The following is a 14,432-nucleotide window of genomic DNA, read 5'->3' as shown; positions in this document are numbered from 1 at the left end:
CGTCACCACTCTACGCCTCACTCCCAGGTTCACTCGCTGCCCTGCTAGTCATGAAAGTGCTATTCGAGTTCAAGAAAAAAAAAAACGAGAACGGTGAAGATATTTTGTTAGTACGTGGATGCGAGGTGTGTGAGGCAGCGCTTGGTACACGGACACGCACCGCACGAACACGTATTCCTTCACGTATACAGTGCAGATGAAATTACCTTCAGGATTTTTTTTTTTTCTTACTCTTTCTGTGGCCTGTAATGTTTTGATTGTTCCATTTTCGCGGGTTTATTTTAGTTGTCTATTTTGATTTAGGTATTGTTCTCTTCTAGTGTGTAGGGTTAAGAGAGAGAGAGAGAGAGAGAGTACTTAAGCCCATGTTTGCAGTCATGAATAGATAAAACCTCTGATGTTATAAGTTAGCAATTTAGTAACAACCTCAGATAAGAAATAAAGAGGAGACTAGCAGGGGGTAGAGTACTATGAGAGAGGGGAGGGAGGTGGGAGCGTCTCTTAATACCTGTGACGTGAGGAGCATCGATACCTCCAAATTTACCCTGAAGGCTGAACCAGGTGTGAGCCTCACCTGCCCACGCTCTCCCACCCCCACCTAGCTCCCTTCCTTGCTAGTGCCACTAACAGTTTTCTTCTCTTTCCCCAGGTACGTGAACCCTTGGAAGTCTTTGGTAAACACGTGCCTGAGACCTATCGCCACAAGGTAAATACGCAGGTGCATACACTTTTTTTCTTTGTGTTTTTTCCCTTCTTCCACAAACCGCTTCACCGTTCGTCTTTACATAAGCTTCCCAGAAACTGTTAGACGAAAGCTGGGGCGGCAAAGCTCACGTCATTACCAGAAGTGACAAAAGGAAAGGAGAAAAGAAAAGCTGCCGGCGTGACCCATAGCGTGTGTAGGGGATTGAGGAGGCGAGCCATTAACTGCACAAACCATCCTCACTTCAGCACCATTACGTTGCACAAAGGTGTCTTTACAGTTTTACAGCGCTTGGGGACAGTTTAAGCGAGAGGACTCTGAACACAGACACAAGCACGTCACGACTCAAGGGGTGAGGAGATGATAGGTGTGTGTGTGTGTGTGTGTGTGTGTGTGTGTGTGTGTGTGTGTGTGTGTGTGTGTGTGGGTGAGGGGGCGGGAGTAGGTAGCTTCGCGTGCGTGGCTCAGAAGCGTGCATGAATTGTGAGGAGTTATTGTGAGACTGCGCCACAATGCTTAGTTATCCGAAGAATAGGAAATTATCGACGTTATTGGTCAAGCGTGAGAAAGACTTCGTACTGCTGAAACTCAAGACAGACACTGCAGTTATCTTTGAACCGCCACAACACGACTAACTTTTGCCTTTTCTTCGAAGAGCGCAATGCAGAACAACATAATATTCACTTATTTGGCAGTATGAAACAGTTCTGCGTGATATTCAAACAGACCGAAAACGTGAAAGTCAGAGGAATCGTTGGAAAGCTGTCAGACACAGGCATCCTCCACTCAAACCTGTCAGTGGAGTTCCTTGCATCCGCTCCAGTAATGCCATTTCACTGGATGTGTATTTTCCTGGCAGTATAGAAGGGTCCTCCTTTGCTGTACTGGAAAATAGGGCTGTGGGAATTGGATTTTTTTAGTGAAACTGGAATAATTGTATGTTAAAGGGAATTATGGTTGGCGGGGCATGAATGGTGCAGCTCTCCCCGCCCTCTCCGTCCGCCGCCACCACCACCAAGATATGGAGCATGGCGTAGTTAGCTGTCTCTCACACGAGAAAGGGTAATTACGATAATATGAATGCCATACGTGACCACGCCCTCCACCCACAGCTGAGTGTCACGCCTGTTCACAGTGCAGAGGAGGGGAGACGATGACAGGGGTAGGAAGGCTTTGTTATGTCCTTTTGTTCCCTTTCATCTCCTTTTTCTCTCCCTTTTCATCCTTTCATATCCCTTTCTCTCCCTCGCCGTCTCTTCATATTTTTCGTTCTCTCCCTTCTTCCTTTTCCTCTTTAATCTCCTTTTTCTCTATTTTTCCCTTCATATCCTGTTCCTACTTCATAGTTGTTTATAATGTTCTTTTCCTACACTTTTATTTTTCATGTCTTTTTCTCTCTCTTTTCCTCGACGCAGGAGTAGGGAGGCAAACACAAGAAGAAAAGGAACACTGATTATGCCTCCTGTTTCATAACACATACAACCTAAAATTACCAATACGTAGATATCTCGCCAATCGTTTATCCTTGAGTCTGTACCACTAAAAGCTATCACGTGCGATGGCAATGTGTTTGGATCTGTGCAATATCAGAGTGTAAATCGATGCCAGTTATGTATACGTGTGTGTGTGTGTGTGTGTGTGGGGAACGAAGGATTGATGAGTGTGCTTCATAGTTGGGTGGGATGAATGACTCTACAAATTATGAAAGCACGTGTCTATGCAGAAAGGAGATTATTACTGTTGATACTTTTAGCAGAGCACGTGGATTGGCAGGTAGTGGGATGGGACGAACTTACTTGCTAAAATTCATATTAATTTAGTGGTGATTTAAAGAGAAGACTGAGTACGTAGGGTGATGTTAATTAAGGTAAATGGGAGTGGGAAGTTTGAGAGCTTACTTACGGTTGGGCAAATCAGAACACAGTGACATGTAATAGTACTAGTAGTCATAGTATTAGTAGTGGTTGTTAGATTAGTGTTTGGCAAATTTCTCGCGTGGTATCAGAGAGCAAAGTTGATCAGTGTAGGTCGAGCACTGGAGATATCACAGAACCTGGTCACCGTAACTCTAGACATAGTGGTGTGCTTCGGCTCAGGGCGGGTCCCAGGTTGTTATAAGCAGACCACATCCTCCCTTGGTGCGGCCCGAGCGTGACCGTGAGTCGGGGGTGCGGGACTTCATCAACCATGTCCCAGACTCTCGCTTACATATACCTCCCAGTGGGTCAGGAACACAGCAGCGTGATATGCGGGGACGAAGATAAGCACCACCTACCCATGCTTAATAGATAGGTAATCAATGTGGTTATCTTGGTTATATAAGGAAAATGAAACTACGATATTTGTGTAGGGAAAGGTTATGGAGCATTACTGCCTTGGTTTGACTCACTGCTCAATAGGACATGATGATAACTGATGTAATATTTTAAACTACTCAACAATGTGAGTAATTTGCCTCACATGTTGTGTCTGTGCTGGTGATTGATCAGGAGGATCTTGTTGACGGTACTAGTTGAGAACAAAGATAATGTCTGGACGGAGAACACAGGACGTAATCATCGGCCAGCAGTAGTAGCAGCAGCAGCAGCAGCAGCAGCGGAAGGAACAACACATGCTGGCTGGGGGGAGGATGGGGGAGGCTGGCGAGGTGCGGGCGGAGATCCCTCTTGCTTGTTCCCGCCACGTTCCGTTCTCTACATTTCTTCTCCTTCTTCGCCTCATCTCCCATTCACTTCATGGACGACGACTCCCCCACAGCATTCCGAAACAGGGATCCTGCCTCACGCGTTCGGCGGAGACTTTAAAAGGGCAATAGAAACAGATCACTAACGTGTTTCCTGGCTTAAGTGGAAACTGCCTTTTGTTATCAGATGCCGCCAGAATCTACAACTTCGCCACTTTTTACTATTACTATTACTACTATTACTTCGGTATTTTTTTCTTTAAGCACACAAGTTATATTAATTGAATAAATTCAATATTTTATTAGTTTTATCGACGTAGTGTCGGATGCGAAAGGCCTGAGGCGAAGTGTGTGTGTGTGTGTGTGTGTGTGTGTGTGTGTGTGTGTGTGTGTTACGGACGGGACGCGTCGACGCAACAGTTCACGTCCAACTGTCATGTGTTTGGGTGTGGGGCTGCGGGTGGAGATCTAGCGAGTAGTGCAGTTGGTTTACTAAAGCCCGCCAGCCATTTGGCGTGGCTTGGCGGTACTGACTTGTTAACAGTGCAGCGTGTGTTGAGAGTAAGGAAGGAATCTGCACGACGTTGTGAGGAAAATGAGTATAACCTAGCGATAACTACTTGTGACTTGTGTGACTATTGATGCCTTTGGATGGCACATCTGTCGTGATAACGTTTAGTAAAACGGTGCATCCCTGTCTTCTGTGCGTGTGCTCGGCAGTGACTCGAGCCGATGACGTTTGTACCGCGAAGGACTGACTCTTGGGGTGGGGACCAAGAAAATAACAGCTCGGAAAATTTGTGAACAAAATCATTGTGATATTGAAGTGTTTACCCATAAAAGTGACTAAAGGCAAAAAATGGCTTCTTGAGAAAGTTGCAAACATCAAGTGTAACCAGTGTGTGTAACTGAGTGCCGCAGCCATCTCCACCACACTGCAGCCGCCACTGCCGGAGTAACGGTGGGGCCCCGCTGCTGGATAGCCCTGGCTTGCCATGACCTTCTGATGGCCCAGGTGCGCTCACACTCCTGCTGCGCATAAGAAAAGCAGCAGAAAAACTTGTGCCATGTCTACTCCACGACGATATCAAACGCTACCCAATCTTCGCGCCCTCAAGAAAAGACGGGCGAAGGAGCGGGATGGCGGGGGACTTCTGGAAGGCTTTTTGTCTGGGGCCGAGGCTTTTGGCAGACATGTTGGTGGCTTTAGTAGCTTCGCTGGAGGTGCCTTTAGTTTTTTAGGAGGGACAGGAGGAGGAGGAGGAGGAGGAGTTATGCGCAAGAGAGAAGGAAGTTACTCGTTTTATCACAAAGGAACTCGAAGCTCCTCTGAAGATCCTCTGCCGCAGCCCCGACACACACCCCGACGGGACAAGCTTGAGTGCAGCCTCACCCATCACCGAGGACACAGTCTGAGCCACGTAGACGTTCAAAACCGCGACGAAAGCATCCTCCAGCACCCGCCCGCCCCACGTGCAGGTGGCCGAGACTGGGAGGATGGAAGCCCCGCCCAGAGACGAGAGAGGAAGAAGGTAAGGGAGAAAGAGTCACTGTTGTCCGCAGCTGCCTCCCATATCGCTGGCCACATCGAGGACAGAGCGAGACAAGGTCTTTTTTGCCGGTGAATGCTGGGGACAAGCTGGCCTCTTGTCACTTGATATCGAAGCATAAATGTTTCACTTTGAAAAATTCTGTACTCGTGTACTAAGAAGGAAGATCGTGTTTCTTTGATTTTTTCTTCGTCCTGAATGAGCAATTAATTTACAAGTTAGACGAGTATGAGCCCAGTCAGTCAGCTGGACCTGCTCGGTAACTCTTCACTCACCTTGAACTGCTGTGTGGTGATGGCTGGATGTCCACACCGCCGTAGAGGAAGGTGTAAAACCTTGTAAGATGCATTTTTTTTATGTATAGTGATAAGAGTAGAGGGGAAAAAGCTGAAACGTGAGAGTTGTGGCGATGGTCGTGACTGGTGGATGGCAGGCGGCCTCCCTTCCAGGCCTTGCAGTCCCCAGTGCCTGGTTGGTCTGTCACATGAAAAATTTAACAACAAATCGAGTAATGCACGGGGCTGCCATTCTCTCTCTCTCTCTCTCTCTCTCTCTCTCTCTCTCTCTCTCTCTCTCTCTCTCTCTCTCTCTCTCTCTCTCTCTCTCTCTCTCTCTCGTATTTCATAATTAGTATGTCTTCTGAATTTCGTTGCCTGAAATCTTGCGCAATAACCCTACACAAAAACAAAACCCGAATTCCTTTTACTGTTAACTGAAGGAAAAGGAAAATTATGGCTTGTATAGAGGCTCTCCATGCACACATTCATTATTGGAGTGCAATGCAAAAACTATCTTGTTCTTTGGCAGAATTTACAGTCACTCACTTAACATCGACCATGAGTGGGACGTGTTGATGTGATGGCGAGTATGACAGACGAGAGTGGTGGGCGGGGTGGGGCGGCGCGGCGGGTCGTGTGGTGGCGGACTGTATGTGGGTGTGGAACATTACTTACATAGACCACTGCCACACAGGCCTCAATAATACACAGTGAGGCAGTGTCGATAGGTTGGGGTTCAAGGCACGTAACCCTCGTCAGATAACCCTTTTTCAATCCAGTGGAGGGTTCGTCATCATCACTTACAACATGGTTCAGTCATTAAGGAGATTTTAGAAGATTAGATAAGGTAAAAGGATGATGATTAGTGGAAGTGTAAGTATATTTAAAGCAGGGACTGTCACATGGAAGACTGGCGGTTTCTTGCAGATTCCTTTATTTATTTTTGTTCTCATGCTCATAACAACAACAACAACCACAGCAGCTAGAAATACATTGTACAAGACTTCCCTCCACCTTCCCCATCGATCTGTGTCAGTTATCCATCTATTTCAGGCCATTCCATCGAACCTATCTCATCTGATCTCATCTCTTCTGCCTGTTTTGCCCTCTCTTACCATCGCTTGTTTGCCATTCTGTTACTTTACTTGTCTTGTACCCATCTATCATCTGTTCGGCGCGTGACGTGTTCGGCCCGTTCCCATTAAACGTTATAACTTTTACATATGAAACTGCGATAACAAAAATTGAAAGGGCGGAACCAGATGTTTCTCCTTACAAACACGTTAAAGTTCTGTGTACAAAGAGAACCTTCGTAGATTCTTGAGGAGCGTAAGAGTACTCAAGTTTACCAGCAGCTGTCTAGAGAGAGAGAGAGAGAGAGAGAGAAGGGGACGGGGAGGAAGGGGAGAAGGCACAGTGATGGCACGTCTGGATACAAGGCATGACAGGGGCAGAGGAGAGGTGAGGTGATGGGTACTGGTGAATGGTGAGCAGAGTGAGGGGCTTCTGACACAATGGGGAAGGTGAGATGAGGATTGTAGAATGAGAGGGAGAGGGAGAGTGAGGGGGAACTTCTTTCATGGGACGAAAGGAAATAAATGTGGTTGGTTCTGTGAGAGAGAGAGAGAGAGAGAGAGAGAAAATGTTAGAAAGTTTAGAGACAAAAACAAGGAAAAAGAGGAGAATAATATAAAAAGAAAGAAAGTTGAAGACAATGGAGAATATAATGTACTAAAAGATGCTGAGAGAGAGAGAGAGAGAGAGAGAGCGTCCATGACATCTAACCCCCTGTCTGTGGTAATGAGAGGGTGATGGCTCCAACTCCTTTCCCTGACAGGTCTCAACACGTGCTATGAAGGACTTGAGTCAGAATTAAGTGCTGTACAACTTACCTCATTCTTATACTTATGTTCTTTTCTACTTTCATTTTTATTATTTGTTTACTCTGTTCCTCTCCTTCATCATGTCTCTGTTGTTGTTTTTCTTTTTTATTTATATCCTTGCTCTTCCTTTGCATTTGTTTCATTTATTGTTTTGTTTTTTTCTTAATTCTTTTCCTTAGTGAGTTTTTCTTCTGTTATTCGTTTGTTCGTGTCTTTGTCTACATTTTTTTTTATCGTCATATTCTCTCTCTCTCTCTCTCTCTCTCTCTCTCTCTCTCTCTCTCTCTCTCTCTCTCTCTCTCACGCTATGATATAACAGCCCTCGTTGGTTGGTTGGTGTCCCGATGAATGAACGGAATATCGAAGCGTCCAGGTGTGTTGTGAGCGAATGTTAATGATTGCACCCCGGCACACGGAAGAAAGGGAACCAGGTGTTAGGTGGCTGCCTCCCTACCTGCTGCGTGGACTGCTCACCGCGGCCCCTGCTAATGTGTAAAGAGAGAGGGAGGAGAGGAAGAATGTGTTGGTGTGTGATTTTTCAGATTATATTAGATGGAATTTCTATTTGCCTTTTCTCTCGTATGTCATGTCACGTCACTTCCAGCTCTGCTCCTCAGCCCTCATGGTCACCGCCATCCTTCTATCAGTGCTTTTATTTCCTTAAAAGTTTCGACCTCTCACCTCCACCTCTTTCAACAAGCTGTAGTGGGAGTTATTTGGGTTTTCAAGGGCGTTTTCATGATTCTTGGATACTTTAGCAAGGATTCTACTCTCTTATTAGGGAAAATCATCGGTAAGAGCATGCATATTCATCTCTGCAGATTTCGAAAAAAAAAATAGCCTTCATAATTGATCAGATCGTGTAAAAATATGGTTCTTCATCTGTACCCGTAAAAATGAACAAGAGCAAGAAAAATATTGTTCTCCGTACCTTTATTTGGCTTTCCTTTGTTAGGTTTACGAGTAAAACTAAGGAAACAAGAGAAGTGATTTAGGTCTGACTGGATTGGTGGGAAGTGGATGGTTACTGCTGGCTGTCTGGCATAATAATGGATTCCTTGCGTGTAAAAACAACTCCAGTGACGCCAGGTGTTCTGTAAGTAGCTGTATTGCTCTTCCTCTTGATAGTACTGACGTAATGGCTGACTGACACGGAGAGTCTGGTGAGTGCCGAGTATTGTTAGGCTGGAGGTGATGCGGTGAACCTGGTTATTGAGAACTGCTGACTGACGCGGCGGGAGTCCAACTAATGACACTTCCGCACCTGCATGGCGAAGGGCGGGGCCGGCTGGGGACATGCAAGGCAGCAGGTCATTGGCCGGGCTTTGGTTCCTCCTTCCTCATTCGCATTCTGTATCAAAATTTTTATTGCCTTATGTTTTCCCTCAAAATTCGAACATTGTTACTCGACCCTTGTGTGTGTGTGTTTTTTTTTTTTTTTTTTTATTCCCGTTATATCCTGATATTGATGTGTCATGTGTGTGTGTGTGTGTGTGTGTGTGTGTGTGTGTGTGTGTGTGTGTGTGTGTGTGTGTGTGTGTGTCCTCTGCTGCTATTATCACGCCCTCACTGCCATTCCTATCCAGTGTCGTTGTCTATTTCCTGGTGCCACCCCTCTAAAACCTCCACTTATCTCCCATCTATTCCCTTCCAGTCCATTTGCTCCGTCGCCACCCCTCCATTTCGCCCCAGTCATCTCAGCGTGACCGGCCCATCATTGCTATATCTTACTAATGGTTCTCGACGTGCCACCGGTGACATGACGTGGCTACAGCGTGACCTTAGGAGAAAGTGTGCACCATTTTTATAGATTCTTTATTTCAAAATCTTTCCGCTAAGTAAAAGATTATTTTCAAGTGAGGTGTGCAGTTCCTTTTCTTCTATTTTGTGATCGTTCCCAGTGTTTGAGATATTGTGTCCAAGGAAGAGAAATGAAGTTTTTTTTTTTTTTTTATTTAGACCCGTATTTATAAAAGCTTTGTTCCCTCATCTGGACTATTTTCTAAGTCCATGAAAGATTAGTGTCAATGTTTCTATCAGTGCTAATTATTATCTTGACCCTTAAAAGCTCCTACATTTTGTCCTCTAGTATGTAGAAAGTTATGTAGACCATAGCTAAAGTGTTTTGAAAATAGTAACACACACACACACACACACACACACACACACACACACACACACACACACACACACACACACACACACACACACACACACACACACATCTTTCTGCGCATTTAACATCTGCCAGACTCGCCAGGTTTAAGTAGGTACGTCTTAGTGAGGACATTAGAGTGAGTATGAGCAAAGATTGTACTCCTTATCTCAGTATTCAAATGCCCTCTTCACAGCCCAGCATTCACCAGCCTTGCCAACCATACCACGAACCCTCATGAACTTGTGTCGCAGCAGGTGTGTGTGTGTGTGTGTGTGTGTGTGTGTGTGTGTGTGTGTGTTCAAAACTTCTAACCACTTGCTAACCTGCCCACACTCGCAGACCAGAAGTGAAATACCAAGCGGTGAAGTTAAACATAAGATGATTGTATTACGTCGGCTTTCCTTTGAGGTCACTTATACCTTAGATCCTTAAGTTGCCATGGGACCAAGGGACGTCTGAGTGGCACCGAGCGAGGAAGTCCATCGGTTGTATAATCATTGACTAAAGTGGAGCAATCTTCTGGACTTGTTTAGACTGTTATTTGCGTTTTCTCTTGACCCAAACTCCACTGAACTGCTGAGAGTCTCCGTATACATCCTAACAATTCTTGGATTCTAATTACAGAGGAGTTGAAAATAGTGGAATTGAGTGCGGTATAAAATAACATAAACACTTGAGAGTATAAAGTCATCCTTGCATTAAATATCACGACCTGTTTCCATCTCCATAAACTTACCTAATCTTCTTTTAAAATTCCTTAGTGAGTCAGCACTAACACCCTAATTCTTGAGTCTATTGTTACTCGACGTGTGACCATGACTCTTTGTAAATTTTAATAGTCATCACAATATCTAAAACAAGTGCAATGAGTAATGTTAATTTTTCATGCCAAGAAGTGTGCGTGTGTCGGGAAGCGTGTGTTAGTGAATATACTTGAGGATTTGTCGTGGTTATGTTCACCTGCTTTAAATTAAGTCCTATGCAGTATACATTTTCTTTATACGTATTTAAAGTTCACGTTACAGCGTTACATGGCAAACTGTCTTACTTACACATACGAACCTTCTTGGGTCGAGTTTAACCAGCAACAACAGGAATATTCTTGTAATTAATCTGGCTCTTTCCCATGTACGTACTCCGTGCCTCCCGCATTCCTTCCTCGCGTGTCCCTCTCTTGTAAACCTGTTTTTTGCTGGTTTTCAGGCTCCGGTAAGGGATCAGCTTATTCCCGCGCTAACATCCACATCTTACAGGTACTTAGTCTTCAGTACCGCCGCGTCACCTGAGCTCCAGCGTACATGGCCACGCGTGCGTTTCCCTGATTAGAACATGCATGGCCAATGTGTTTCGTGTTAGGATAGTAATGCGAAAATAGAGGGAGCAGCTGTTTTTACTAGAATTGATCCTCCTCCTCCTCCTCCTCCTCCTCCTCCACGTCGTCTCACTTTAGATTAAATGTAACAGTTAATCACAAAAAAAAAAAACTCTTTATAGATTAACAAACATTTAATTGGCATTATGTTCTGTCTGCATTTTTTCTCCTCGTCCTCTTCCTCCTCCTTTTTCGTTACCACACTCACCATCGTCATCACCATCATCACTGTCAACGTCCTCATTGTTACTGATGTGGAGGTGACATTAATGGTGTGCGGCGAGGGCGTCTGTAGAATCTCTGTATGTTGTGGCAGTGGTGGTGGTGGTGGCGGTGTGTGCTCGGCTGCCGGTTGGTTGGAGGTGCCCCATTCACACACGCTAAGCAGCCTTTTCACCCCAGTAATCTCCTTCTCCCTGGCCTCCCATTACTTCTTTCATTCCTTTCATAGCTCTTCCTCTCCTGCCTCATAGCTCCCGCCTTTCCTCTCCTCTCCGTCTTTCCATTTCCTCTTCCTCGTCTGCCTCGTCTCATCCTCCTTCCCTTCCTGGTTTTAACTAAGCGTCCTTCTTTATTATCGTTCATCGTTTTAGACTGCATTTCTAGGTAAGCAAGAATGTATGTAGAGTTTATATGCTTACTTTTCCAATTTTGTCGTACTTTTCCGCCCATGAATTTTTCCTCAAGAATATGCTTCATTTGTGCATGTGTTAGGGGCGGCAGGGCTTGCGGTGGCCGGGAGAGAGACGATCTGGCAGAAAGCGTGAGGTGGAGCTAAAGATAAGAATAAAAGAAATAGAAATAAAGACGGTAGAATGCTAGTGATAATTGTGGTGTAGGTACGTGGTTCAATATTCACCTGCCCTTCTGTTGCGTCTCCTTCGGGTATACTGTCTGTGCAGGTCTTTATGGTTCGCGTACCCACCACCGCCATGCCTTGATGTTCTGTGTCATCGTACCGTCATATTCTCAAACATTTCTTCGTCTCATGTCCGTGGTTTCAATAGTCTGTAGTGGAGGTTGTTTTGGGATTTGAATGGAGTTTTCATGACTTTTTTTTTCATGACTTTTCTGATTTCTGCTTCATCATTTGGTCACTCACTCATGCGAACTCTATTAATCTTCATTGTGGCCTTTGAGATTTGTCCTTTCGAGAGATCATAACGTTTTAAGAATACGGCCGTTGACATACCGTGACGTAGGAGCTTCACACGTCACGCTTCTCTTCACCACCTGCTTATGTGGGAATGTAATGTCAAGCCCGTTTTCGCTGCATGCATTTTTTCCCCATTGTGTGTTGGTTCATGTGGTTAGCAACGCAACTACTGTGTAAGAGAATGTAATTTTTTTTCATGTGTGAGAATTATTTATATATTTTCAACACCACACACTTTTCAGCTCCGTTGCATGTTTGTGTCTTAAATACGTATCTCGCGTGGATGTAACCTTCACTTTTAGTAGCTGTTGAGGTTCATGGGTTCGTAGGAGCGTGTGTTAAATCCTTTTGCTGCTCGTTTATTATTTTTTTCTACCTTCTTTTATCTCCTCACTTATTTTTTTTTTTTTTTCTCCCACGTCTTTTCATCCTCAGCAATTATACGCTCGCCACGCCTCTAATTGCCTGGGCGCCTCAGCAATACCCGTGACGCTCGCCTGTTGCAACACCTCAGATACCCTGCACACACACACACACACACACACACACACACACACACACACACACACACACACACACACACACACACACACACACACACACACACACACACACACACACACACATCATCCCTCCCTCCCCACAAGTATATGTTCAATTACATCCTTGATCCCTCACACCACGCACTTCCCACGCTGGCCAAGACGATGTTACACTGCAGAAACACATGTCTTTCCTCCTCGTCACGTCAAGTGTAAGATTTAAAGGTATGATAAGTCTTTTTCTCCAGTTATATTCCTGATTCCTTACACTTTTGACTTACTGTGTGTCTCATCCTCTCAATGGTGCTATTGTTATACTGCAAACAACAACCACGAACTATCTGCAATTTCTCTATCATGTCAAGGTGTTTTAAGTAAGATAAACCTTTCTTTATGTTCACTTAATTTCCTTTAGTACATCATCCTGTCAGCCTTGCCGTTTTTACACTACACTCTCTGACCATGAAATACTTGTTTTTCTCTATTACGTCAAGCAAATAAGGCAATGGTGGACTGTTTTTCTACTGATCTCCACTCTTGCACACAGTCCTTAAGGCAGTGCTGATGTATGGCTGTAGGATCATATTTCCCACACCGTCTGTTACGAAACCTTGAGCCCAGTGTTTCTGCCGTAATAGCACAACAAGGATGGCTATGAAAGTGCAGCTTGTGATTTAGGTGAGAAAGTGTGTGTTTGGTGGAGTAGTGTATGGTGACAGCCAAATGGTAATGGTTAGCGAGAGGGTGGAATTGGAGGTGTTATCATGTTTTTGTCTTTTTTTTACATAGATAGTATGAACTGGACGCGTATACAAGAGAAAGAGGATGATAACTGTGATTAAATACCATCTTTCTGCTCTTTTGTGTATATCGTGATTGGGTAAAGCAATGGAGGACTCATGGTGAAGGAGTAATCTATCTTCTCTTATGTCTGATTTTGGACGCTTGTCTTCTTTAGTGAAACCTGCAGCCTATGGTACTCCTGCCTCTGCCTGACTTCTACCTCCTTTCCTTTGATTTCATTCATATTCAACGTCTCTTGTTGTAACGGTAGAATTTCAGTTATACTCCATCTCATTTCTCCGTTTCCTTCTACTTAAAACAATTCAGTCTTTCGCAGCACTTATTATCCTCTAATGTTTTCCGTTTCTCACACTCGGTGCTTCCCAACACATGACTCAAGCACGCCACATCCCAGACCTCTGCCTCCGCCCCAACCAAGGCTTGCTCCCACCATGTCTTACTCCCCCACCACATCAGGCTCCCCACCACGCCCTGCTGCGTCACCATCACCGCTGAAAAAAAAAATGCCTTTATGGTGACATTGAAAGACAGACAGTGACTCACTGACGAACATTCAACTCAAGAAGTATGTTGACATTTATTCGCCGCCATAAAATAGTAAAGATTTATTTTTCATTTCTTTAAAAATTGAATGATAACTTACCTCTTCGAATGATTAAATACGAATAAACGAAGTATTTTGAAAGGTTATGATTATGATTAAAATTCGCTACTCTTTACTACTTTTTTTTAGGACAGTATCATGGTAGTACATAAGTGTGTGTGTGTGTGTGTGTGTGTGTGTGTGTGTGTGTGTGTGTGTGTGTGTGTGTGTGTGTGTGTGTGTGTGCGCCCTCGCGCAGTGCTGACTGGGATCATTAACTCTGCGATCACTTTTGCTGTGTGGTTCCTGAGCCTCGGAAAGTCTTCGGTGGGTCGCTACTCTTACTGTCACAGCTATATTACGTACTTACATATCTACTCTCTGTTGTTTATTATTTGCTTAATGGTGTCTGTGTGACTCCAGAGGAACTTTAGTTACTTATTTAATGATTTTTCACTCCATTTATCATTCTCACGTAGTTGATCAGCTCGTGTTTTCATCGCCCATTGAAACCATTCTGTGGTTGACACTTTCCCTATTGTTAACTCTGCGAACATAGACGTGCGGCATTGCACCACCCCTTGCCTTCCTGTTGCGTTTGTCTCGATTGTGGCCTCCCAAGACCCTGCGTGACTCAAGACAGGTGCGGGTAGCGGTAGGTTGGGGCAGCGGGCGGTGAGTTGGCGCCTCCATAAACCCCGCGGCCACCTCCGTCATTAT

General features: G+C 44.8%; 1 protein-coding gene across 3 annotated transcripts in view; it reads left to right on the top strand.

The window, feature by feature from the left end:
- The window catches only part of LOC123504617, a 518,452-nt gene that overhangs the window by 294,899 nt on the left and 209,121 nt on the right, over window positions 1-14,432 (top strand). The window contains exon 1 of one of the 3 annotated variants that reach the window (XM_045255283.1): window positions 3,812-4,918. The exons of the other annotated variants lie outside the window; for them this stretch is intronic. Coding sequence (XP_045111218.1) covers window positions 4,454-4,918 — 465 coding nt within the window. The 5' untranslated portion in view covers window positions 3,812-4,453. Of the gene's footprint in view, window positions 1-3,811; window positions 4,919-14,432 lie in introns of those variants that run through there. 3 annotated transcript variants of the gene reach the window in all.

Source organism: Portunus trituberculatus, chromosome 16 (assembly GCF_017591435.1).
Source record: "Portunus trituberculatus isolate SZX2019 chromosome 16, ASM1759143v1, whole genome shotgun sequence".
NCBI lineage: Eukaryota > Metazoa > Arthropoda > Malacostraca > Decapoda > Portunidae > Portunus > Portunus trituberculatus.
Note: the sequence above shows the minus strand (reverse complement) of the source record. Positions and strands in the feature narration are given on the sequence as shown.